Source organism: Pezoporus occidentalis, unplaced genomic scaffold, assembly GCF_034315485.1.
Source record: "Pezoporus occidentalis ecotype Australia unplaced genomic scaffold, CSIRO_AGI_Poc_V1 ctg262, whole genome shotgun sequence".
Classification (NCBI taxonomy): domain Eukaryota; kingdom Metazoa; phylum Chordata; class Aves; order Psittaciformes; family Psittacidae; genus Pezoporus; species Pezoporus occidentalis.
The window spans coordinates 610584-634829 of record NW_026914523.1 but is presented as its reverse complement, the minus strand read 5'-3'; the positions used below and the strand labels follow the sequence as shown (position 1 = coordinate 634829).

The following is a 24246-nucleotide window of genomic DNA, read 5'->3' as shown; positions in this document are numbered from 1 at the left end:
TGTGTGTGTGTACGTTGAGGGAGAACGGGCTGCGGATGAAGGAGATGGCGGGCCGTGTGTGTGTGTATATATGTATGTCGCGTTACAGCAGCAGCACGGCGGGCGGGCGGCGGCGGTGCGCAGCGGAGGGGGGGGTACAAGCGGCTACCGGCAAAATGGCGGCCGCGCAGGCGCAGCGGTCCTTCAAGATGGCGGGCGTCATGGGCGGGAAGGGGAACGGGGATGTGGGCGGTACTGCGCTCTGACGTCACTTGACGTTAGGCGATGACGTATGTACGTAGGGCGTGGCGTCGCTGAGGGGCGTTCCCCGGCAGCCGAGCAATAGCTTGAGGCAGGATGGGGACCAGAAACTGAGGTGGAGCTGTTCTCATTGCAGAGAAACATGCAGATCTTCGTGAAGACCCTGACGGGCAAGACCATCACGCTGGAGGTGGAGCCCAGCGACACCATTGAGAACGTGAAGGCCAAGATCCAGGACAAGGAGGGCATCCCCCCTGACCAGCAGAGGTTGATCTTTGCTGGCAAGCAGCTGGAAGATGGGCGCACCCTGTCTGACTACAACATCCAGAAGGAATCCACTCTGCACTTAGTGCTGCGCCTCAGGGGTGGCATGCAGATCTTCGTGAAGACCCTCACAGGCAAGACCATCACCCTTGAGGTGGAGCCCAGTGACACCATTGAGAACGTGAAGGCCAAGATCCAGGACAAGGAGGGCATCCCCCCTGACCAGCAGAGGTTGATCTTTGCTGGCAAGCAGCTGGAAGATGGGCGCACCCTGTCTGACTACAACATCCAGAAGGAATCCACCCTTCATCTTGTGCTGCGTCTGAGAGGTGGCATGCAGATCTTTGTGAAGACCCTGACGGGCAAGACCATCACCCTGGAAGTTGAGCCCAGTGACACGATTGAGAACGTGAAGGCCAAGATCCAGGATAAGGAAGGCATTCCCCCCGACCAGCAGAGGTTGATCTTTGCTGGCAAGCAGCTGGAAGATGGGCGCACCCTTTCCGATTACAACATCCAGAAGGAATCCACTCTGCACTTAGTGCTGCGCCTCAGGGGTGGCATGCAGATCTTTGTGAAGACCCTGACAGGTAAGACCATCACCCTGGAAGTTGAGCCCAGTGACACCATTGAGAATGTGAAGGCCAAGATCCAGGACAAGGAAGGCATCCCCCCTGACCAGCAGAGGTTGATTTTTGCTGGCAAGCAGCTGGAAGATGGGCGCACCCTTTCTGACTACAACATCCAGAAGGAATCCACCCTTCATCTTGTGCTGCGTCTGAGAGGTGGTATGCAGATCTTCGTGAAGACCCTGACGGGCAAGACCATCACCCTTGAGGTTGAGCCCAGTGACACCATTGAGAACGTGAAGGCCAAGATCCAGGACAAGGAGGGCATCCCCCCTGACCAGCAGAGGTTGATTTTTGCTGGCAAGCAGCTGGAAGATGGGCGCACCCTGTCTGACTACAACATCCAGAAGGAATCCACTCTGCACTTAGTGCTGCGCCTCAGGGGTGGCATGCAGATCTTCGTGAAGACCCTCACAGGCAAGACCATCACCCTTGAGGTTGAGCCCAGTGACACCATTGAGAATGTGAAGGCCAAGATCCAGGACAAGGAGGGCATCCCCCCTGACCAGCAGAGGTTGATCTTTGCTGGCAAGCAGCTGGAAGATGGGCGCACCCTCTCCGACTACAACATCCAGAAGGAATCCACCCTTCATCTTGTGCTGCGCCTGAGAGGTGGCAACTGAACCTCCTGATTGTTCCTTGCATTTAAGTAAAAGTTTCTCTGCACTTGTTCATTCCAATAAAGCTGTTGTATCCACAAAAGCTCGTGTCTCAAGTTAGAATTGTAGAATGATTTGGGTTGGAAAGGACGTTAAGATCCTCCAGTTCCAGCCCCCTGCCAAGAGCAGGCGTGCCTCACACTAGAACATGCGCCACACACTGCCGGGTCTTGTTCATTTTCTTAACAGCTGACACCCCAGAATCCTCCTCTGCCCAACCTGTAGCTGTGCCTGGAATTGTCCCAACCCAGATCTAGGACTTTGCACTTTATTGAACTTCGTGAGGTTGGCATTGTCCACCTCTTAAGCGTGTCAGGGTCCTTCTGGGTGGCATCCCTTGCCTCCAGTATATCAACTGAACCACAGGATGTAGTGATGCTGGCAGCCTTTCTGAGGGCACACTCAATCTCACTGTCCATGTTGCTGACAAAGACATTGAACAGCATCAGTACCAACACTGACCCCTAAGGTAAAACACTTGTTACCCCTTTCCAGTTGGACATTGAGCCGCTGCCTACAACTCAAGCGTGGACATCCAGCCAATTCTTTATCCACCAAGTCCATTTATCAAATTGATGTTACTCCAGTTTAAAGACAAGGATATTGGATGGGACAGTGTCAAAAGCTTTGCACAAGTCAGGTAGGTTAAATCAACTGCTTCCCCCAACTCTCAGTTCCGTAGCCCCATCACAGAAGGCCACCAAATTGGTCAGCCAGGATTTCCCCTTAGTGAGGCCATGTTGGCTGTCACCAACCTTAGCATGCTTTCCAGGGGAATCTGCTCCAGGATTTCCAGAATGTAGGTGAGTCTGTCCTTTTCTGGGTCTTCCATTTCCCCTTTCTTAAAAATGGAGGTTATATTTCCCTTTTTCCAGTCATTGGGAACTTCACCCGACTGCCACACTTTTTGAAATGGGATGGCCAGTGGCTTAGCAACTTCATTTGCCAGCTCCTTCAGGACCTGCGAATGGGTTTCATCACGTCCCATGGACTTACGCATGTTCAGGTTCTTAAGATGGTCTTGAACCAGATCCTCTCCTACAGTGGGCAGTCATGTTAACTTATGTAAAAAAATAATTAATGTCTGTTATTAATAGAATTAGCTGTTTTAAGAAACCAAAGTTACATATCTGTGTACAAAAGGTATTGCAAAACAGCCTTATGCAAAGCTTACACAGGCCTGGCATTTGTTAACTAACCCTTCAGCTATCAGTGCTCCTGAGGTTGTGTAAGTGTCCTCAACTTTCTGAAGCAGTGACTGGTGGTTGGTGCCAGTCTGCAGATGTTACACAGCTGCTGGGTTGTGTAAGCATGCGTATGGAATGTGAACCTTCAATAGCTGGGAGGCATTGATAATCCAGCTTTACCCAGAAACAGCCAGGTCCTGCCCCTGGTTTTGCTGCAGCAATGGATTAATGTAACACTGCTGTTGAGAGCCTGCTCTGATGTGAGTGGCTGCTTGGTGGCAGTGCAGGATGTCACTGCAGATTCTGCAGCCCTTGGGCCTGAGAAATCTGGCTAAAGTGGGCCTTTCATCATCGGCCTTTCATCAACCCCCTCACATCGGGTTATGGGGTAGATAGTTTTGTAAAGCACATTAAGCAAACTTCTCATTTTCAGGCACACCAGGCTATTAAAAATTGGGATGTGCTTTCATTCCAGCTGTACCCTAAGTGGACAGCGCAACGATGGGCTAGAATGTCACAAGGCAGGTCCCATAGACTATAAAAGCCCTGGCAAGAGGGAAATTACTCGTGTTCTGTGGTGAAAGCGATGGTTGCTGGATGTTGGAGCTCATGAGTAGCTCACCATGCAGTGAGGGGTGGGAAGTGGGAAAAGGAGGCTGAAGGGTGGAAACCAAAAATGCCCTTTGCAAGAGTGGCAGCATGCCTTCTGTGCCTTAGAAGAAGGAGCGCATGTAATTGTTCTAAAATAGGTTGTCACAAACCAGACTCTTCCCTTCATTGTTGATTTTTTGCTACTTCCATGATGCTTTTAGGGGTAAGTCTCACCCAGGGCAGCTTCAGATGCACAAGATAGGCAAAAACCCCATTTCCCTGGAAACTCGGAGGCAGGTTAAGCGGTGGTGGCCATAAATACACACATTTGTATGGTTTTAATGCATTACTGCACGGGTTTATCTCCGCGCTCGCGGCGCGTTCCGCTTCCCGTGGGTTGACGTTTCCCGCGCCGGCGGCGCTGTGCGAGAGGCGGTGCCCGGCTCCACTCCGCCCCGGCCCCGCTCCGCTCCGCCTCCCGCGCCTGTCCGTCCGCCGGGCCGGGCCGGGCCGCGGGGCCATAAAGCAGCGGTGGCGGGCGCAGGCCGGGTCCGCTGTGCTGCGCCGCGCCATGGGCTCGGCCCGCCGCAGAGCGTCGGTGGGGCTGGGGCTGGCCGGGGCGGCCTGCGCCCTCCTGGGGGTCTCCCTTCTGCTGGTGGGGCCCCGCATCGTCAAGGAGCAGGTTATCAAGGTCAGCGGGGCCGGGAGGGGTGCGTGTCTGCTGCGGGGTGCCCTAGGGCTCGCGGCTGGAGCTGGTGCGTGGCTGGGAGCGCGGAGCGGGGCTGGCGTGCGTGCCGGTGCAAGGTGCAGGGGGTGGTGGTGCGGGGCTGGTGCTCGGGCAGGTTTCCCTGTGTAGCGTGGTGCGGAGCAGTGTGAGAGAGCTGAGCCCTGAGGGACTCTGCTTCGGCGTCACCGCTGCGGCTCTGAGCAGCCTCTAAAGCTCGGTGTGGGCAAATAGCGGCTTGGGATGTGCCAGCTTGGGTTGCAGACGTGCCTGGGCTGAATGGGAGCTCAGCCCTGGCTAGCAATGGCTTTAGAAACAAATGGAATTGGATGGGGAGGACAATGCTGATGGTGCTGGGCTCAACAGCTTGGCAGGCTGAGCACTGCGCCCAGCACCAGCCCTTCCTTCTGTCCCTGCTGCCTTAACCTGCCGCACTAGTTCCTTTCATTAATGGGTTTGGACTTAACTCTGATGAGACAATTCCCAGACTGAAAACGGGACAGATGATGTGCAGAAGGGCTCTGAAGCAGCCTTGTGCATGGAGCAACCTTCAAGTCACCAAAAATCTAAAGAGCTGCCTCTGAAGACCTGTTTTACCCACAGGTGTCCTGAGGCTGAAGGGGTGTTTGTTCCCTGTGGTTAAGACATGGGGCTGTGGATGGAGTTGGTTTGTTCAGTGACTGCTTCACAGTCTTGGGAACCAGCACTCCCATCCTTGCTATCCTTGCTGCTGGGATACCTTATCCTGTCGTAATGATCCAATTGGCTCAATCCCACGTTCAGCCAAACCTTTTTCTCCCTGTGCCCTGCCTGGGCATTTCCTCAGGCTTGCACTTACCCAGATCAACACCTGGAAATGTGCTTCTGATGGAAGAGGTAAATATCCCATAGCCAATGGCTTGGTTAGCTGGGCTGCAAAGTCCCTGTTGAAAACAGACTTCTATCCTTTGGAGGTGCTGCTGCCTGGGCAAAGCCACACAGACCAGTGACTTAAGCATTAAAAGTCAGTCTTTGTTCGGTTTCATGGGCATCAGGAGCTGGTACCTGCAGATAAAATGCTGAGTGGCCGCTGCAGAACAGGACTGACATTTTTGGTGCAAAACCCTTTCTGCCTTTTTTTTTTTAGCTAATCCCGGTTCTTTCTACCTGGTTAGTTAAATCCTAGTAACTTAACAATTAGGAAATACCAGCCCTTGTTCCTTTTCACTTTATCCCAAGCCCTTGGATCTGAATTTCCAGCATGACTCAAAATGGTCCCGAGCTCTTAGGAAACTTGATGTGAAATAGAAAAAATAACTGAGTTATATCCAGTGTGGTGAGATATATCCATAGCCCCATGTTCCTGAGCTCTGTCAAGGTGGAGGAGGACTTGGCTGCAAAGAGGCGGTGGATTTGAGTGTGTCCTTAGGTCTGTAGGTAACATGCAGTAGAAACAGGAAGCTTGGAGCCTGTTTCCTGCCCCATTGCAGGAACTGAATCTGTATCAGAAAGTGTATCTGAATCTGCAAAACCTGGGAATGTTGCTTTTCTGGAAGCCCTTGGAGTGCCACCGACCTGCCTAAGATACGAGCTGTAACACAGTGAGGCTGCATCAACTCATCCATCTGCCACTTGATGCTTCTGCTCCACCTGGGAGCTCTTGTGCTGTCCTGCCTGAAAGCTGGGAGAAGACAGACAGCACTGGCTTTGCTCTTTCAGGAGGGTGATGAGGATGGTGGTGAGAGGATGTGGAGATGAGGTCTGACACTGAGGCTGTGCTTGGGCACGGCGTGGTTGCTGCTCCTCATCTGAAGAGGGAACCTCAGCTCTTGGTTTTACTGAGCAGGGTGGCTGAAGCCTCCCTCTTGGAGGAGCAGGATTTGACCACTGTCTGCTCAGGAGGGATCAAACATCTTGGTGATGCTTTATAATCCACCTAAGTGAAGCATGTTTTCTATTTAGGTGTATGACCATGTTTTTGACCTACAAGTAGCTGAATTCTAAAGCTACCCTAAGTAGGTCTTAATCTGTAGCATCTGTGGAGTACCTCGAGCTGCTGTGCCCAGATGGGAGAAGGCTGAGAAATGTAGCAGGGAGCCAGGATGCAGCTCTGTCTGACTGGGAACATATTATATAGATAAATGCATATGCAGGAAGGGATCCAGGGGGTGCAGGAATAAGCAAGTGAAGGAAAGCAGATGTTGCTGCTCATACTCTGTTGGACACTCAGGAGTCAGGATTATAAAGCAGGCTAAATAGAAACATGTCCTGTTGCTGCTGCTTCTGCTTGCAGGTAGCACAGCCTAGCCTTGAAACTGCTAAAGATGCAGAATTGCAGGGAAGCCTCTGGCAGCTTTCACAACTCAGCCCCACGTAGCAGCAAATACATGTATGTTCACATCGAGTTGCTCCAGGGCAGGAGAGCCATTATGGAACTGAGCTGCAAAGGGATAACAGCCATGTGCCTTTGGCTATTAGCGGATCAAACCCGCTTCCATAAGCTGGCTGGGTTACTTAACCCAAGTAACAAAGGCTTGTGCTTGCAGAGGAAGCACAGATTATGGTGGAACTCATCCAGAAAAAGTGCTCAAGAAGGAACGAACAGGCTCTTGTCTGTAAGGCAGTTCCCAGGAGGCTGGGAGGGAGTTGAAACAGATGTGGCCAGATGCCAGCTCCTGGACTGGGAACCTGGTGAGGGCTTAAGTCACGTTTGGGCTCCTCCAGGTGTTTCCCAGCAAACAAGACAGCAATATGGGAGCCAGGGTTGTGGTTCTTCATAAGGCCTTTGACCTGCCTTATGACCAGCTATGAGTCACTGCAGGATGGAGCTGAAGGGACGCAAAGGTGTCCTGCACTGTGCTGTTGGGACCCAGCTCGGTTGCCATCCCAGTTTTCTGTCTGCTTTTTGGGAGTCTAGTGGGCCCTCCCTGCTGGTACCCCTATACTTGTGTCAATGGGCACGATGATTCCCAGCCTTTGCCTGCTTTAGGCTGCCAAACCTTGCCAGGTGATTGGCTTACTTCAGGACAGGGTAGTTTATGCTTGGCAAGTCAGATATGTGGAGTTGTGAATAATTTAGTACTGGCTTGTTATAATTCAAAGCAAGCCTCTAGCACATCAAAAGAGCTCTGAAATCCTGTGGGTAGGATCTGGAAAGTTGAGCCTGAATAAATAAGCCTACAGACATCCTGTGGCATGAACTTGATGCTTCTGCATGCGGAAGAGTTCCCGGTTTAGATCTGGCTCAGTTTCAGTCTGCATAACATGCCTGGATCCTCTGGAGAGCCCCTGCTGGAGCTGCCACCTTCAGCTGGGCTTGACATGGATCTGAGGGTGGATGTGCTCAGCTGCAGCCACTGATCCCAAGAGCTGTCTCCTTACTCTGTTTTTTCCCTTGCAGAATGTCAGGATCGACCCTGGCAGCATCTCCTTCAAGATGTGGAAGGACATTCCTGTTCCTTTCTACATGTCAATGTATTTCTTTGAAGTGCTGAACCCCGACCAGGTCCTCCAGGGAGCAAAGCCGGCGCTGCACCAGCGTGGACCCTATGTGTACAGGTTAGGTACCACATGTCCAGCTAGGCCTGAGCCCATTCACCATGCTGCCTGCCAGGCTTCTGGCTATCTCCTTTGGCTGGAGGGCATAGCATCAACATACTTGGAGCAAGGCTGGTGGCACAGCATTTTAAGGTGACCCATATGTGCTCTAATTACCCTGATCTTGCTAAAGCCAGAATTAGGGAGGACCTTTATCCTGTGCTTCACTGAGTTGTGGAGCTCAGTCCCATGCTGGGATCTGTTGGGCAGCCAGACTAATATGGTCCAAACGTAGGCATGAGGGGTGTTGGTATGGTGGTGGGCAAGCCAAATGTTCAAAGTGGACTGGTTTTATCTTCACTGTACATTTGAGAGTCCAGTTCCAGAATCGGAGTCACCTCGATATCAAACTTCATGGGTAAGAGGTCTCAGGCCAATCCAACATGAGACTCTGAATCTGCCTAAAATGAATGCTGTGGTTATGAGAACCAGTATGGAGCACTAAAACTTGATCAGGCCCAGCTACAGCAGGGCTGGGTCTATTTGCCATGGCTGAAGATGGTCGTTGAAGCCCCAGATTATTCTCAGGACCTGAAACACGAAGTGGTGGTGGAGGTTGAGCGTGTGAATTTACCCCTAAGTAGCGTGTGTTTGCCTACACATGTAGGCAAAGCTCGGTCAGCAGCCTAAGCAAGCTCAGGCAGAAAGATTACTGGTTTAATCCAAAGCTGTTTCAGTAGCATTGGGGGAAACCTGACAGTATGTTGGCCCTTGTTTCCTTTGGGCTTGCCAGGTCACACCGTAACACCATGTGGGTTCTGTATGTTGTGATTTCATCAGTCACTTGGCTTGGGAAAAAGGCTTCCCTCACTGTAAATAAGAATAAACAAAGGGGCAAAGCTTATTAGTGTGCTTGTGTTCCCGCTGGGGGAGATTAGTGCCCTTCCCTAATGTGCACTGTAAAGCAGAGGCTCCACAATAAAGGGCTTTGTTTTTGCTGGTGGGTTGAGCTTCAGCTCCCTTGGGAGCTGTAACAGGCTCACAAGTGTTGGGGAGAACCTCGTGCTACTGTGGCCTCCATGAGACTGAGATGCCCCGATAGCATGGAGTGAAGGGGGGCAGTGCTGGGCAGTGTGCAGGAGGTGGTACTACCTGAAGCCTTGAGGAGAGCCATGAAGGAAGGTCAAGGTGCCCTGAACCTGGGAACCATCAGGGAGATCTGGGGCAAATCAGTGGGGGCTCAGTGCTGGGTCTCGTGGCATCTAGTTTGGTCATCTTCTGTTCTGGAAGTTATTTGGACATGTGTGTTGGTGTAGGTTTGCTTACCTGGGCATTTCCCTGATATGGCTGGGCTTTTCAATGACTGTAGGTGCAGTGACCTAGAGTTTTTATGCTTTTGTCTCAAACTTCTCATCAGCTGGGTTTTGAGTGGTGAAGAAACACTTTGTGCTTTGCTGCAGAATCCAGTCTGTCAGAGATGCCTTGCTCCCAGGCTGCCATCTCCTCCTGCTAGAGCCTAACCCTGGTTGGACTGTGAGGTTGATACCATGTTCCCTGGGATGCTGCCTCCCCTGCTGTCCTTTGGCTTCTTCCTGGGGTTTGGTCTCCTTCAGAAGCAGGCCTAGGCCTGTGCAGCCCCTCCTTACCCACAGGCTTTGCTGTGCAGGGGTACTGCCTGGGGGGATGGTTCCCATGATCTCTCCCATCTCTTTGCAGAGAGTTCAGGTATAAGACAAATATCACATTCCATGACAATGACACCGTCTCCTTCCTGGAATATCGGAGTCTCTTCTTCCAGCCAGAGCTGTCCAATGGCCGTGAAGACGACTACATTGTTGTGCCAAACATTTTGATGATGGTAAGAATTTGCTCCGTGGATAGTTACCGACTTCTGAGCTTGAGGGAAGGGCGATGATGCTCAGTACTGACTCAGAGCTTACTTTTATTTAGGGCTTAAGGCTAATAAAGCAATTAAGTGATTAAGCTTATAACATGCAATGTTCAGCTTTCTGAGTGCTGGTTGTTGCGTTGGGCTGTTATCCTTCCAAACCCAGAGTGTGCAGAGGGGCTGGCAAAGCAGCTGGGCTCGCATCTGCAACCTTGCCTGAGCATCCTCTAGGGAAACGAAGGCTGTGATCCCTCAATTGCTTTGTTCCAAAACTGGAGGCTTGGAACAAAGCAGTTGTTTGTTCAAAGGACTTTTTGAGGGATGCAGATTGATGTGGTCAAAGGATCTTGCTGAGCACCAAAGATGCATTGCTTCCACTTAAAAAAGAAGAAAAGGTGGGCCTCTCATCTCAGGTTTGTTTCTTTCCCAGGGAGCAGCTGTAATGATGGAAAACTTGCCAACCTTTGTGAAGGTTTTACTGAGTGGAGCCCTGGCTGGCCTGAAACAGCAGGCGTTCATGAACCGGACAGTGGGGGAGATCATGTGGGGCTATGAAGACCCTCTTATAGATGCCATAAATGCAATTGTTCCCGGCATAATCCCTTTCAAGGGGAAATTTGGCGTGTTTGTGGAGGTGAGTAAACTGCTGGTTGGGAGCACTAAAATCACAGCAGTGCTGGTCTTAGGGGCAGCCCAGATGCTCAATCCCCTCACAAAGTGTTAGGAGCAGCCATGTGTAGCTGGTGGTTGTGTCAGGCTGCCTTAATTCTCCACCTGGGCAGAAATGCTGGTGTTTGAAGCTGTTGCTGGCAACTGAAATGAATAGAAGCTCAGTAGCTTACAGTCTGTGGAGCACCCCTAGAGCTGAGGAAGTGTGCAAAGTCAGTAACATACTGCAGTTTTGTTGTGTATAATGGTTAAAAGTTAGCCTCTCTTCTCTGCAGTTCAACAACTCCAATTCAGGACTGTTCACAGTGAACACGGGCATGAAGAACATCAGTGAAGTTCACATGGTGGATTCATGGAATGGGCTAAAGGAGGTAAGTGTCAAGCAGAAAAACTGTTATAGGGGACCAGTGCCTGATCTAAAGCATGATAAACTGGAAGCTTTTGGTGTTGTTGTGTCTCTGGGTCTCAGGTTTGAAGGCAAGTTTCTACAGGACTTCAGCTGCTGCAATTTCTGGCAAATTGGCAGAAGGTGGCTCTTGTTCTATGTAGCAAGAGGCTTACATGAAGGATTAAGTTCAGCTCCTCATCTGTGTCCCTTGGATTCCCTTGAAATCCTGTTGGAGCTGGTTGCTTCTAAAGTTGAAGTCCCAGGGTCCCATGGCCTGTGTTTAAGGTGTTCCTTTACTTGTTAAAGGAGTGTTTATTCTTCCCTTGTGGGATTCCACTCCTAAAATCAACTGAATCTACAGACCAATCACTGGGAGCACTAGAGACTGCTGGATCTTGTCCTGTTTTTCCACTCATTATGCAGATGTTTGAATGGGAAAGATCTTGGAAGTTCTTCAGTGTTGCAGCCTCAAGCTGCTTTGGAAGCAGTGTAGAGTTGTGGATGTCCCATGCAGGCCTGGAAGCCAGCTCTCTCCTTGTTCTTACTCCTGTCCTGTAGGTGAATTACTGGCGGAGCCGTGGCTGCAACATGATCAATGGGACAGCAGGAGAGATGTGGCCACCATACATGTCCCCAACATCGCTGGATTTCTACAGCCCGGATGCCTGCAGGTGAGGCCAGCGCGTCCCTGTGCAGGAGATGCAGTGTTCATCCTGTGCCCACGGCATACGTGTGCAGTGACGCAGAGGGCTCAGGGCTCCGTTCTGTAGTTAAAGTTCAGCCATGGTTCCATGTTGCAGTATCCGAGCTTTGCAAACAGCGTAGTTGTCTAATTAGCAGTGGCTCATGCTGTTCATAAATACCTCCCAGATTGCTGGGGAAGTAAAACTTGCCCATGTTGAAGCAGTGGAAAATAACCCGTCTAGATAAGACGTGGGAGGTGAGAGGGAGAAGTAAGAGTTGTCACAAGGAAATGCAGCTATAACCATTTGCAGAACTATTTCAGCTGACTAAATGGTTGCAGAAGTGATTTTGGGGGGGTTGTGCCCCTGTTGCCAGGCTGCTGCTTTTTCTTTTTTTTTTTTTCCGCTTTGTTCCAGTGCTGCTGTGCATCTGTCCTGTGTAAAGACACCCTGACTTGGGTGATCACACAGGGGTTAAAGTACCCTGCAGAGCCCGCCTGAGTGGAAATTCCCTGAGGCTGGAAGGAGGGGAGACAGGAGGTGGCACAAACCCCTGTCCCCAGCTTGGGAAAGATAATGTTAATTCAGGCTTTGTAGATAGTGCAGCAAAACAAGCAAGTGCTCTTGTTGAATAGAGAACAATGACCTCTTCAAACAAGCAAAGTCAGCTGAGCCAAGTATTAGTGCGGGAATTCCTCTACATAAGGGGCATCAGCAAACACCAAAATGACACTGGAGCCGATAACTTAAGGGAAGTTTACCAGTAATCATAGTTTAAATACAGATGCCTGTTTCTGTAGAGTTCTAGGGAGCAGAGCGTGTTTTTTGGCAAGGCATCCGGTGAAGAGGACAAAACCATACTTGGTTTCTAGTTAGCACGGGAGGTTCCTGCCTGACCGTGCTGCGGGGGAAATGGCTGTGCTGTCTTTTCTCCCCACATCCCCCCATTGCCACTCTGTTAGCCTGGTTAGAGAGGAAGGAGTCACAAAGATCAGTGAATAGATTTAAGAGCATATCTGCCTTGCTGCAGGGCACATCTGTGCTGTTTGCACATTAGATGCAGCTGATGCTGATATGCAGCTACCTGGATGTCCCTGCAAGGTAGGCAAGGCTTTATCCTGCTGATGCGCTGCAGCAGCCTCTGCCTCCTTGCTGGAAGGTGAGCACAGCCAAGAGTCATCCACGTAACTGCTGAACATGCACTAAATCCCACATCCTTGGTTCTGGTGTCGGAAGATGTCTGTAGAAATAAGCACCCCCTGCCCAGGCTGTCTGCATCCCTGTAAGCCTTGCTTGAGTGTGAAAGGAGGAAACCTTCCTCCTGGAAGCTTGCATCTTCTTCTTACAGCTGGTAGCAGTAATGCAGCATCACATCACAGCCTGTTGTGTCAAGAGTCTTGCTGCATAATGTAGTAAAAATTTCCACTCTCCTGACAGCCTCTGTGCTGAAGTTGTGCTGTGAAAGAGATTTAGCCAGTGTCCATCCCCTGTGCATGTCCCCTGAGCACCTCGGAGCCAAGGCTTGCACAAAGAGGGTATTACCTCTTGGAGAGCAGCCCTGGGGGTTACTATATGCCTTTAAACTAACCTCACCTGGATATGCAAACTGACTTAAAACCTGTGTTTTCTGTCCACAACCAGTTCTGACCAACCCTTTATCTGTGTTTAAAACATGGAAAGCAAATGGCTTAAATACTCATTCCCCATCCAAAGCACTGCTTTGAGTGTTTATCTCAATCTCAAAGTCTAAGTTACATTGCAACTGCATCTTATCCAGCAAAGATAAGAGCCCAGTTCTGGGCTGGGAGCTTGTTGTCTAATCCTGATCCTTCTCCAATGAAACCCTTCCAGATCCATGAGGCTGGTGTACGAGCAGTCCGGGAAGTTTCAGGGTGTGCCCACCTATCGCTTTGTGGCACCAAAAACTCTCTTTGCCAATGGCACTGACTATCCACCCAATGAAGGCTTCTGCCCCTGCATGCAGTCTGGCATCCAGAACGTCAGTTCCTGTAGGCTGAGTAAGTCCTTTCCTCCTCTGGCTTTCCCTGTACCAGTGTTAAACTATGGGGATCTGATATGAGCTTGGCTGTCTGGAAAACCAGCTCTGTTATCTACCAGAGTGCTGGGGTCTTGTGCATGGCGTTCTCACCCGCAGGCATCTCAGCAAGGAGGGACAGGGGGAAAATCCTTGTACATAAAGTCCTCTTGGTCTCCATGGTCCTATGACAGCCTGGTGTTTGTGGGAATGCCTGAGGATACAATGAGAGTTTTATATCCCCTGGGCTGTGGAGGGAGTAGGCAGAGGAGCATAGGTGGGACGAGGCAGGCTGTGTAACTGCCAAATTAAATGTTAGCTTTGGACACTGAGGGTAGGTTATGCAGGAGTGTGAGAATTCAGCCTTAGTGCCCCAGCCTGTGTCTGGGTACAGCGAGTTGCCACTGCAGTGTGTTTTGCATAGGTGGGAGAGCGTAGGTTAAGCACTAGGTCTTTACTCTCCCAGAGCTTCAGGGAGGGAAGGGAAGAAGCTTTCTGGATGGGAGGAGAAAAGTATAAAAGCCTGTTCAGAGCAAGTGCTGCAATAGCTAAAAAAATCACAGCAAGGAGCCTCAGATGGGTTTGGATGAACTTAAGGTGTCTTTGCTCTCATCCAGATGCACCCATGTTCATTTCACATCCTCACTTCTACAATGCTGACCCAGTCCTGTTGGATGCTGTTGAAGGCCTGCACCCCGACAAGGACCAGCACGCGCTCTTCCTCGACGTGCACCCGGTGAGTGTGTATGAGCATGAGCCTGCCAGGGTCCTCACCCATGGAGGAGCCTCACTGTGCCCCGGGGGTCCCGCTGGGCTGAGTGTGGAGCCTGCCACCGGCTGCGTGGTAGCCTTGCTCTGCTCCAGTGGCACTGATTTGAGCAGGTTCCATAGTGCAAAGACTGGCGAGGACAAGTGCAGATAAAAAATGTCACAGCCATAAACTAATTGAATAATTAGCCTGGCTTGTAGAGAATTGCAGAACCAATTATAAGCATAATTGTTTTGGTAAGCAGAGTCAAGTTCTTTCCACTGACTCAGGTCTGTAACACCAGGTGTATCTAGCAGCAGCCCAGTTAGGCCCCAGATCTGAGATGAGAACTAGCAAAGCCTGAGATCATGCTGCAGCTGAAGCTGTCACCACTGTTTTTGGGCTGGCTTCTTCCAGTCTCTCAACCTGCTCATCTGACTAGCTGCTTTGGCACTGCACTGCTGCTGTGTTACACTTCTCATCTATAGTAAGGGTGAAGTTACTGCTCCATTGGTGATGAGTTGGGGTGTCCTGACTTGTTGTCCCAGCTGCTAATGGGGAGAGGACTTTGGGATCTTCCACCCATGGCCTGTGTGGCATGTGGTCAGATCTTCCAAACATTGTGATGTTTGTCCAAGCAAGAAACAAGTTCCCTTCTTGAGGCAAAGGGAGCTGTGCTGCTTATCTAGGCATTGGGTTCTCTCTGCTTTTCTTATCGCAGTTATGGAAATCTAATTAAGTTTATTACAGTATCAAACATCTACTGATAACAGTACAGTTAACTGTATTCTTATCTAGCTGCAGTCTGCTGAGTGCAAACGGGCAATCCAGCAAAAACTCTCTGCCCTTAATGTGTTGCAAAACTGCAGTGTCATGAGAAACCACTGCCTTAATGGGTGTCATCAAGACTAGATTTGAAGTGGGGTGTTTTCATGGTCTTAGGATGTTGGTGGACAGTGCTATCTGTTCTTCATTATGAGAAACATTTTGTCCTTTCCTGTCTGCACAAATCTTTTGCATCGATGCATTTCTGTCCTCCTGCTGGTAGGATGGACAACAGAAAAGGCTTATCAGGCTTCAGGAAACACTGGAGTTCTATTAAAGCATCTTGTGTAGGGGGTCACTTACAGGTTACATACATTGCTTGGTAATTTGAACTTGCTTATGCTGAGCCCCACAAGCCCTGGGTCGTACAACACCTCCCTTGATGCTGTTTGCCTGCTGACTGTGTGCTGCCTTCTGCAGCAGCCATGTGTGTCCAGGTTAACTTTGTGCCTTCAGACCACCCCAAAGGAGGTGCTGCAACAGTCTCACTGTCTGGTGACCCTTCAGGTAAAGGGAACAAACTGCAAACTGCCATGGGGACAGTGCTGTTCCTCTGTTGGCAGCCATCCCCAGAGCCTGGGGACTGCTGCCTGCCTGGCTGATGCTTGTGCTCTGGTGGAAACCTCAGCCATGCTCCTGATCCTGTGTGTGGTGACTGCAGCAGAGCTCTGGATGATCCAATCCAGAGCAGCTAGGATGGGAAGCAAAGGGTCGCTCTTCTGCGAAGCTCTCCAGACAAATGTTGTCTTTACTGATGAACTGGTTGGTCTCTTTCTATGCAGTTGACTGGCATCCCCATGAATTGCTCCATCAAGCTCCAGCTGAACCTGTACATAAAGCAGGTGTCTGGTATAATGTAAGTAGTCACCTTTTAGAAATGTCCATCTCCCTGGAGCAGAGCTTACTCTGCCCAGAGATGAAGTAGCTTCAGTATTACCAGTTGTCACAGTTGCAGAAGCCAGCTGGCTCATGTGGTGAAATGCCAGTGACCTCAAACTGACATGCTTTAGCAGTGCAGCATGTGGATGGCTCCTCCTGGTGAGGCACAGAAGCGGTTCCCCTGCACTCTGCTGCTGCTCAGGTGTCACATCCAACTTGAAGAGGCAAAACATGCGTTGTCCACAGGGTTGACAGTTGTAGCCTGTGTCCAAAAAGGCACTTTCAGCTCTGATAGCAAACAGAATGGCTCTTGCTGCTTTGACTGGCTTTAGGGCCTACACCAGCAGACAGCCCCCAGTGCTGTGAGCTTGCACCCTCTGTTACCACGCAGGTGACCAAGATGTCTTGCAGCCATGTGAAGTTTAGCATTCCAGTTCATTGAGTTCATGTCCCTACAGCCCAGATTTGGAATGGCACTTACTGCTAAGCACAAATAGAAGCATAAGTTCTGTGCTTGTGTAAAAGGGCCAAGTTGGACCTGGTCCCTTAAGGGGGGAGCAGCTCACTGAAGCAGCAGGAATTACTACTTCCTTACACTGTTCCCTGGCCATTACCAGTCTGTCAGACCCAGCTCTTTAGGAAGAGTTACGACTCTTTGTGGCCTGATCAACCAGAAATCTAAGTGTGTGTGTTTTTTCTTCCCCCAGTCAAACAGGGAGGATTAAGCCAGTGGTCCTGCCGCTGCTGTGGTTTGCAGAGGTGAGTTGCCTTCCTTGACCTGATCCTTCAGAGCCCCTCCTGTGGGAGGTGGAACTGCTTATGCATCACCCGGTGCTGGGGAAACTCCTCTTTGGATAAAGCTTTAAGCAAGACAGACTAGTTAAGCACCAACAGAAGGCTTTATAATACTTGGCTGTGCCATTAATCCCTCTGAGCTGAACAAACCCTCCACTATAGTTGGTAAATCTCTGGCTCTGCCCTAGATGTGGGGTTAAATAGGGCCCACAACAGAGCTGCCAGCATCCCCATGCTAATGCGGGCCTGGGAGTGCAGTTTCCAGCTGTATGCGTGCCTGGCTGATTCCAACTGTTTAGTAAAAGCCTCTAGTCTGACTGAATCTTGCTTCAATTCCCTGATCTGTGCTGGGAGGGCAGTTGTGCAGCTGGTTTGTCTCAGCCCTGGGTGGGAGGGAAATGCCACTGACAGCTCTGATTCTTTGAGCAGAGTGGATCCATCGAAGGCTCGGTCCTAAAGCAGTTTTACACCAACCTGGTGCTGATCCCATCGCTGCTGGACTACCTGCAGTATATCTGCCTTGGGCTGAGCATCCCGCTCATTATCTCAGCAGCTGTACTCATGGCAATGAGTCAGGTAAGAACCTGCAGATGTCTAATGGGAAATGCTGTAAGTCCAATCAGACTTAATCAGATGATGTAGATTGGGCTGACAATCTAACACTCCTGAGGAAACATTGGCTGATGCCACAAACAGTGACCTAATGGTGCCAGATGCCAGCATGTAGCAGCAGGATTTCCTCAGCCATCTAGAAACTGGGCTGCAAATAGATAACATGAAAGCATTTCTGGCTTTCTCAGCGCACAGCATCGATGGAAATGGGTTCCTGTAGGAGGAGGTATTTCTCAGCTCATCCAGTTGATGAAAGAACAAGCCTTGCTCATCAACCCAGCCTCCATAGAAAGCAGCAGGTCTGTGCCATTGCACAAACCTGTGCATCTCTGCAGGGTCCCAACAGTTTTCTAATCTGAATAGAGCCTTCTCGAGGGGATGGAGCTACTTGAGCACAGCTTGTTCTCTAATGAATCGCAGTCGCTGTGTCCTTGCAGGAGAGGTACAGACACTGTGGCTGCTTCTCAGCCCTGGCTGTGCTCTGTCTTTCCTTGGAACTCGCTTGTTTTCAAGCAGACTACTGCAAATAGCTCTGAGCTGTAAGGACAGAATATAAACCAGCTAAAACGTGTGATGGAGATTCAGCTCCCAAACATTCACCTGATAACACTAAGCTTTCTAAAAGCTTTATCTCTTGAAGTAGAGATCTAGCTCCCTACCCTTACCTGCTTCAAAGCCAGCTTATTTACTTTTCCACTACAACCAAGTGTCTTGAGCTGGCTCTGAAGTTACAGAAGTGAAGCTACTTGTGGGGATAAAAAGGTAATGCTTAGGATGAAAGCAGGCTAAGGGGAGAGCTTGTGTGAGGGGCTGCTTTTGCTTAATCTCCTGTAACTGCCCTCACTGAAACACTTATACAAACCCACTTTAAACAGTGCCAGGGTTCTCAGAGTATCACGTAATAGGATTTTAACCAAGCCTACAACTGGTTAATTGACTTAAGCACATGATCCCAAATCCCCTTGTTCTTCCACACACCTCCCTGTAGAGTGGGAGTAATGCTAGGGCCGAGGGCTTGGTGTTAAACCCTTACTGTGCTCCTGAGGTGGTCAGGCTTTGTGTGCTGAACCTCTCTGCTTCAGCACTGCAAGTGCTTGTTGGCAAGTGGACTTCCCTCTGTTGCATAGCACCAGCATATCTGGAAAATGTCTATCTGCTGGCATTATTTCTAAGACCTTATGCAGCCCTGGGCTGGCATTTCCTTCCCCTGCTTTATGCAAGTCTTAATTCCTGCCATCAAAGAGCCTTAACTGTGCCAGGAAGGGTCAGGAAGAAAAGCTGGATTGTAAATCTGTTCAAGTCAACTGAGTATCTGTGAAATACCCCAAACCCAGGCATAAGCTTGCTGTATTTGGGTGCTCAGCCAGAAGTGTGGTGAAGTGCTAGAACTGAAAATCAGCTGCAGGAGGTGCCTGACTACCTGAAAAGTGATAAATGAGAGGCTTGATGACCTTAAATGTAAGCAAGCTGTGCAACAACACATGAAAGTCTCATGTCTAATGAATAGATAAGAGCTTGTAAACTGGAAGACAGCAATTTGCAGCCAAGGTGTGTTCCTCCTTTGATTGAAGTGTTGCTGATCTTTGCTGATGATTGCTTAATCATGCACAGTGCTCCCTCTTGAAGACACAGGTGGGGGGGCACTGAGCAGGGGCATTGACCACAGCTTCACGTGTCTGCCAGCGCGAAGGTCTCCCTGATCCCAGCTCCTTACTTGGAGTATCCTGTGTGCCTCTGGCTTCTGGAGGGAGCAATGTGCTCTAAAGCCGGTCCAGATGAGGTGCTATGAAGCACTTAAATCTTAGTCTAGCTGACAGTGGAGCCAGTTTGAAATGCATCCGTTGGACCTGCAGTTCTAAACAATGTGTGAAGCTCTGCAGGTGCAAAACATGTCCAGATGCAGCACTGTAGCTAAGATGGCCTAAAGCCTTTGTGGTGACGTGTTTGAAAAGCAAACGGACCATTTAAAACTGGCTTGACACTGCCCAAAATCTAAAGTAGGCCTTAGTTTAACCTAGATCTTGAAATCTTCGTTAATAACTAGATTCTAGTTAAACAATGATTTGAAAATCTCCTCTTAAATTGGAACCCTCATGGAATTCCTGTCCAAGTGCACCATAAACGAGCCTGATTGTCTTCTAGGAAAAATGCACTTTATTTTGGAGTAGCAATAAAAAGAGCTCAGACAGTAATAAGGCCAACCAGGCCACCTCTGCCAAAAAGCTGCCTCCGGTTAAGGGGACGGTGTTGCGGGAAGCCAGACTGTAGGTGGGTACCCAGTCAAGGTAACGCACTTTTGTCTCGTCCTGATCTGATTAAACTTTGCTTAAAGCCAATCAAACAGCAATGCGTACTGTCTGCATCTACCAGACATGCCCTCGTAGCAAGCTTGGATATAAACGGTGTCTCATGGCTTTATTCAGGGCAATTTAGATGTCTTAATACTCACACTTAACTGGGCTGCACGCACATGCTTTTATTGTTTCTCCTGGTGTACCTGATACGCAGCCCTAATACTATCAGCAGGGATTAGGGTGAAAAGTAGAACTGGTGTGAGGAAACACTTTTCTTGCCTATTTCTTCCCACTCTGAGTATTTCAGATCCAGAGGTAAGTTTTGGAATGGGCAAAACCTCATGGGGTAACAGAGGTAGTCACTTGGTGGGTGTCATTCCCCTTTGGGATATAGGGGAGCCTCCATGGAAAGGCTTTCAAGAGGGAATTTCTAATGTATTAAAAAATCTGGGTTTGTATTACAGGATCACAAAGTAACTGAATCGGTGAGGTTGGAAGGGACCTCTGAAGGTCATCTAGTCCATCAGCTCTTCTCAAGCAGGGCCACCTAGTGCTGATTGCCCAGGACCATGTCCGGATGTCTCTTAGTATCTCCAAGGATGGAGATTCCCCAACTTCTCTGGGCAACTTATTCCAGTTTTTACAGTTTTCAGAGTGAGAAAAACCCAAGTGTGTTCCCTAATGTTCAGGTGGAACTTCCTGTCTTTAAGCTTGTGCCAGTGGCTCTTGTCCTGTCCTGTCCTCTGGACACCACTGCGAAGAGCCTGGCTGTGTATTTACACCCTGCATTTGTATACTTGCATACATTGGTAATACCCCCCATGAACCTTCTCTTCTCCAGGTTAATCAGCACCAGCTCTCTTGGCCTTTGCACACATAGAATCATAGAATAGTTAGGGTTGGAAAGCATCTTAAGATCATCCAGTTCCAACCCCCCTGCTCCAGTCCCTTAATCAGTTTAGTGGCCCTTTGCTTATTCCCATAGCTCCATCTCTCTTGTCCTGGAAAGCCCAGAATTGGACACAGTGCTCCTTGTGTGGCTTCACCAGTGATGAGTAGGGAGGAAGGGTCACCTCTCTTGACCTGCGGGAATCACTTCTAATGGAGCCTAGGATATGGTTAGCTCCCTTTGCTGTGTGGGATGTTGTTCTTCACTCATGTTCAACTTGGTGTTCACCAAGACCGTTGGGTCCTCTCCTGCCAAAGTGCCTAAGTGTTGGGTGACCCTGACCGTGTCATGGGGCATGGGTTTGTTCTTCCCAGGTACAAGACTTTGCACATCCTCCCGTTGAACCTCATGAGGTTCATTCAGCCCATTTCTCCAGCCTGAGATGTTCCTCTGGTATGACCCTCTGGTGTATCACCTGCTCCTCCCCATTTTGTGTCCTCAGCAAGCATACATGTCATTAATAAAGATGTAAAACTGAGTTGGAGACAGTATTGACCCCTCATGTACACTGCTAGTTACTGGCCTCAGTCACGCTTCTCATGATGCTCTGGGCTTGTCTCTTTAGCCAAGTTTCAGTCCAGCTCACTGCCTGGCCATACTTCATGGATTCTCTACAGGGTTCTTATTGGAGACAGTGTTGAAAGCCTTACTCATATCTAAGTAGGCAATATCCCCAGCTCTGCCCTCATCTGTCAAGCCATTTGTTTAATCATAGAAGTTTACCGGGTTGGTCAAGCACAGTAGCTCCATCACCCTCTCCCAAGGATTGGAGGGAGGCTGACTGGCCTGTACGTCCAGAGGCCTTCCTTCTTGCACTTCAAGATAGGAGTGACACTTGCTTTACTTCAGGATTTGGACACCTCTCCCAGGTGCCAGGATTTGTCAGAGATTATGCGGAATGGCCTTACTGTGAGATTAGCCAGCTCCCTCGGCTCTCGCGGGTGCATCCCATTGGGGTTCATGGATTTACATATGTCTGGGTGGCTTAAGTGTTCTCTGACCTCATCCTCCTCCACTAAGGGTATGTCTTCCTTGCTCCCAGGGTTCAGCAATAGGCCCACATGTGACACAGCTCTTCAGGCTGGGCATTTGGGGGTGTTACAAGTGCAGGAATGGAAATAGCTTCATTTTGTTAGGGAGCTGGTACAGAAAATCATCAGAAGCTTTCAGGAAGGGGTTCTTGGCCATGTGAAAGCCCAAAAGCTTTGGGGTGCGCGTGTTATAAGCGGGGCTGTGGCCTGACCGCGGTGCCACCACTGTGTGCATGGCTGTAACTGCTGTCCTCTCCTCTGCAGAGACCCCCACATCACCCCACCACACAGAGCAAACCACCCCCCTCTGAGACAACGCCGCTCCTACACGACGCTGCCGCGCTGAGCCAGGACGATGCCGAAGCCTGAGCCCTGGCACGTTTCCCACTGGGACATGTCCATGCTGGGTGAGACCTGCTGTGGATCCTGAGAGTTCTCCAAAGTGAAGTCATCCTGAGCAACTCAGCGGAGACCCTGCACGCTGTGGCAAAGGCACAAGACATCACTGCTGCACCAGCACTCCCGCACCGGGGCACTGGAGATGTCATCCAGACACTCAATACAGTGTCCAAGAATCCTTGTCCCCAAGGGGCCGGCCTTTGCTGCAGCCTCTCTTCCTTTGGGAATGAAGACAGCTGTTGGTTGATCCAAGAATTATTTTGCAATTTAAAACTGCCTCTTGCTAGGAATAAAAGGTACTTTAATGGGAGCCTTTTAAATAAATGAGGTTTGTATATGTAGCACTGATGGGATTTAGTGATGGTTTTAAAAGCCACCGTTCATCTCATGCGGATGGGGCTTGCAATCCTGAAGCCACTTAGGGTTTTATTGCCACTTGATGTGCCTGGACTACGCCGCAAATCAATTCTGGGTGCTGTCACTTCGGTGATGGCTCTTCCCAGGGTACCTGGAGCCTGCTTGGGGTTGCTCCAGCCTTTGCATGTGTTGGAGAGTACAGCGGTGGCTTCTAAAACCCCAATTCTGTGCCATGACCTTGTGTTCCAACAGTTCCAGCCCACAGCCCATTTACTTGGCCTCTCCTTGCTTTAGATGGCTGCGTGAGATGAACCTTGCCAAAACCTCTGGTCCATCTGACTTGTCAGTCACTGTTGGTGCTGGGTGGTCACTGCATTGCTCTGGCCTTGCTGCCTGTGCATGGGAAGGGAGCAGGCAGAAGCTTGACCTTTAACAGAGATATCCTTGATCATTAACAAAGGTATTTGTGCTTTTGAGATGGAGGAAGCGATGTGCAAACATGAAAGCAGTGATGGCCTTAGGTGGTGATGAAAATGCTGCAGATTTCTGAAATGATGTCTTGGGGGATCTGGGGCTGGATGTTAACTGGAGGTGGGTGGGCTGGGTTCATTCTTTAGTGGGAAAGAAGCCCAAAGCCCAAGGATATTCATGGCTAGCTACTCATCAGTAGTTGTCTACCACTCCTGCCTTCCCTGCTTCCAACCAGGAGCCGGGGTAGCCCTTGGGAAAACCAAAGGGGCCAGTGCTGGTGCCTCTGGCAGGGAGGGAGTAGTGCAGGGAGTCTCTGGTCTCTCTTGGAGCAGAGAACTTGTTGCACAGTGTGTGGTGTGGATGCTGTCATGGTCTGGAAACTTGTAATTGTCTAAGACAGCTCTCTAACCTTCTAGTGGGTAAGCCATACTTTTCCTCTTACGCTTCTGTCCCTCTTACTGGGCAGGAAGAGCACAAGGAGCTAAAACCAACGCCAGCAGTCCCTGTGCTGGTGCATTCCCTGCAGCCCATGTCCTACAGCTAGGCTTAGGCTGTCTGATCATGGGAGCAGCCCAGGTCATGAAGGGGAATGAAGGGCAGCAGCTGCCCAGAACTTGGTCTGAGGCTGAACTTGCCTAGATGCCCAGAACACGTCTCACAGTTACAGTGGGAATAGCCATACTTGCATTATTCCTGTGACATGAGTCCTCACTGAGGGTGATGCTTAAACTACAGCTATAAACTCTGCTCTTGAACCCCAAATGACCCACCTGCAAACAGTGCCTCACAACCTACACCCTCAGCATGCGGTTGTGAAGTGGGAGCAGGTCGGAGGCACAGCCTCAGACCAGGCGCTGTGGGAGACTCAACCCATCAACACGGATAAGACCGGGCAGCGCTCAGCAAAGCTGACAGTAGATGAAAGATAACCATCCTTGGGCTCAGCTGCTTGAGGCTTTAACGATGTGCTGGTTCTAACTGCTGCTGTACGGGTGAAAACAAATAAAATATTGACCTATTGCTCCTAGTGCGAGCTTCGGCGGGTTGTTTCTTTCTTTGTTCGTTGTCTTTGTTGCAGGAGCCCTTGTTTTTAAGCCCCTTTCTGCACGTTGCGGTGGGCCCGGGGGGTTCTGGTGGGATGTAAGGGGGATGCAGTGTCGCGGCGCGGCCACCGGAGGGCGCCATGGCGCCGCGGACGCTGCGGGCGGCAACGGGGTAGGGGCTGGGGTGTCCCGGGGGTACCGGCGCATCACGAAGCCGCACCCCGGGATGCTGGGCCTTTGTCTGTCCCCTAACCCCCCCTTGCCGGGCTGGGCCGATGGACACAGCTCCCCCGCTCTCGTCCTCCCCCGCCCCGAGCACCGGCGGCGCTGCAATACGGTTGTTACCGGCTCGCAGCGATCCAATTCCATC

The 24246-nt window shown here is 50.3% G+C and overlaps 2 protein-coding genes across 3 annotated transcripts; both read left to right on the top strand.

The window, feature by feature from the left end:
- The first annotated feature begins 304 nt into the window (after positions 1-304).
- Positions 305-1835, top strand: UBC (ubiquitin C). Its single transcript, XM_062624144.1, has one exon. The coding sequence runs from the start codon at positions 383-385 to the stop codon at positions 1754-1756; it is 1374 nt and encodes a 457-aa protein (XP_062480128.1). The 5' UTR covers positions 305-382; the 3' UTR covers positions 1757-1835.
- A 2235-nt stretch (positions 1836-4070) lies between these two features.
- SCARB1 (scavenger receptor class B member 1) lies at positions 4071-23866 on the top strand. Of its 2 annotated transcripts, XM_062624142.1 has the most exons (13): positions 4071-4261; positions 7674-7831; positions 9527-9668; positions 10129-10332; positions 10643-10738; positions 11314-11426; positions 13290-13456; positions 14091-14209; positions 15829-15902; positions 16633-16684; positions 17150-17296; positions 19475-19600; positions 21871-21999. In XM_062624142.1, exons 1-12 carry the CDS (start codon positions 4142-4144, stop codon positions 19598-19600), a joined length of 1518 nt encoding a protein of 505 aa, XP_062480126.1. In that variant the 5' UTR covers positions 4071-4141; the 3' UTR covers positions 21871-21999. The 2 variants fall into 2 exon arrangements, with proteins under 2 accessions (XP_062480126.1, XP_062480127.1); XM_062624143.1 differs by lacking the exon at positions 19475-19600 and having other exon boundaries at positions 21871-23866.
- The last annotated feature ends 380 nt before the right edge of the window (positions 23867-24246 follow it).

Coding starts and splice junctions, on each gene's coding strand:
- UBC (XM_062624144.1), top strand. CDS start 383: ATGCAGATCTTCGTGAAGACCCTGACGGGCAAGACCATCACGCTGGAG.
- SCARB1 (XM_062624142.1), top strand. CDS start 4,142: ATGGGCTCGGCCCGCCGCAGAGCGTCGGTGGGGCTGGGGCTGGCCGGG. Junction 4,262..7,673: donor TCAAGGAGCAGGTTATCAAG/GTCAGCGGGGCC, acceptor TTTCCCTTGCAG/AATGTCAGGATCGACCCTGG. Junction 17,297..19,474: donor TACTCATGGCAATGAGTCAG/GTAAGAACCTGC, acceptor ATTGTCTTCTAG/GAAAAATGCACTTTATTTTG.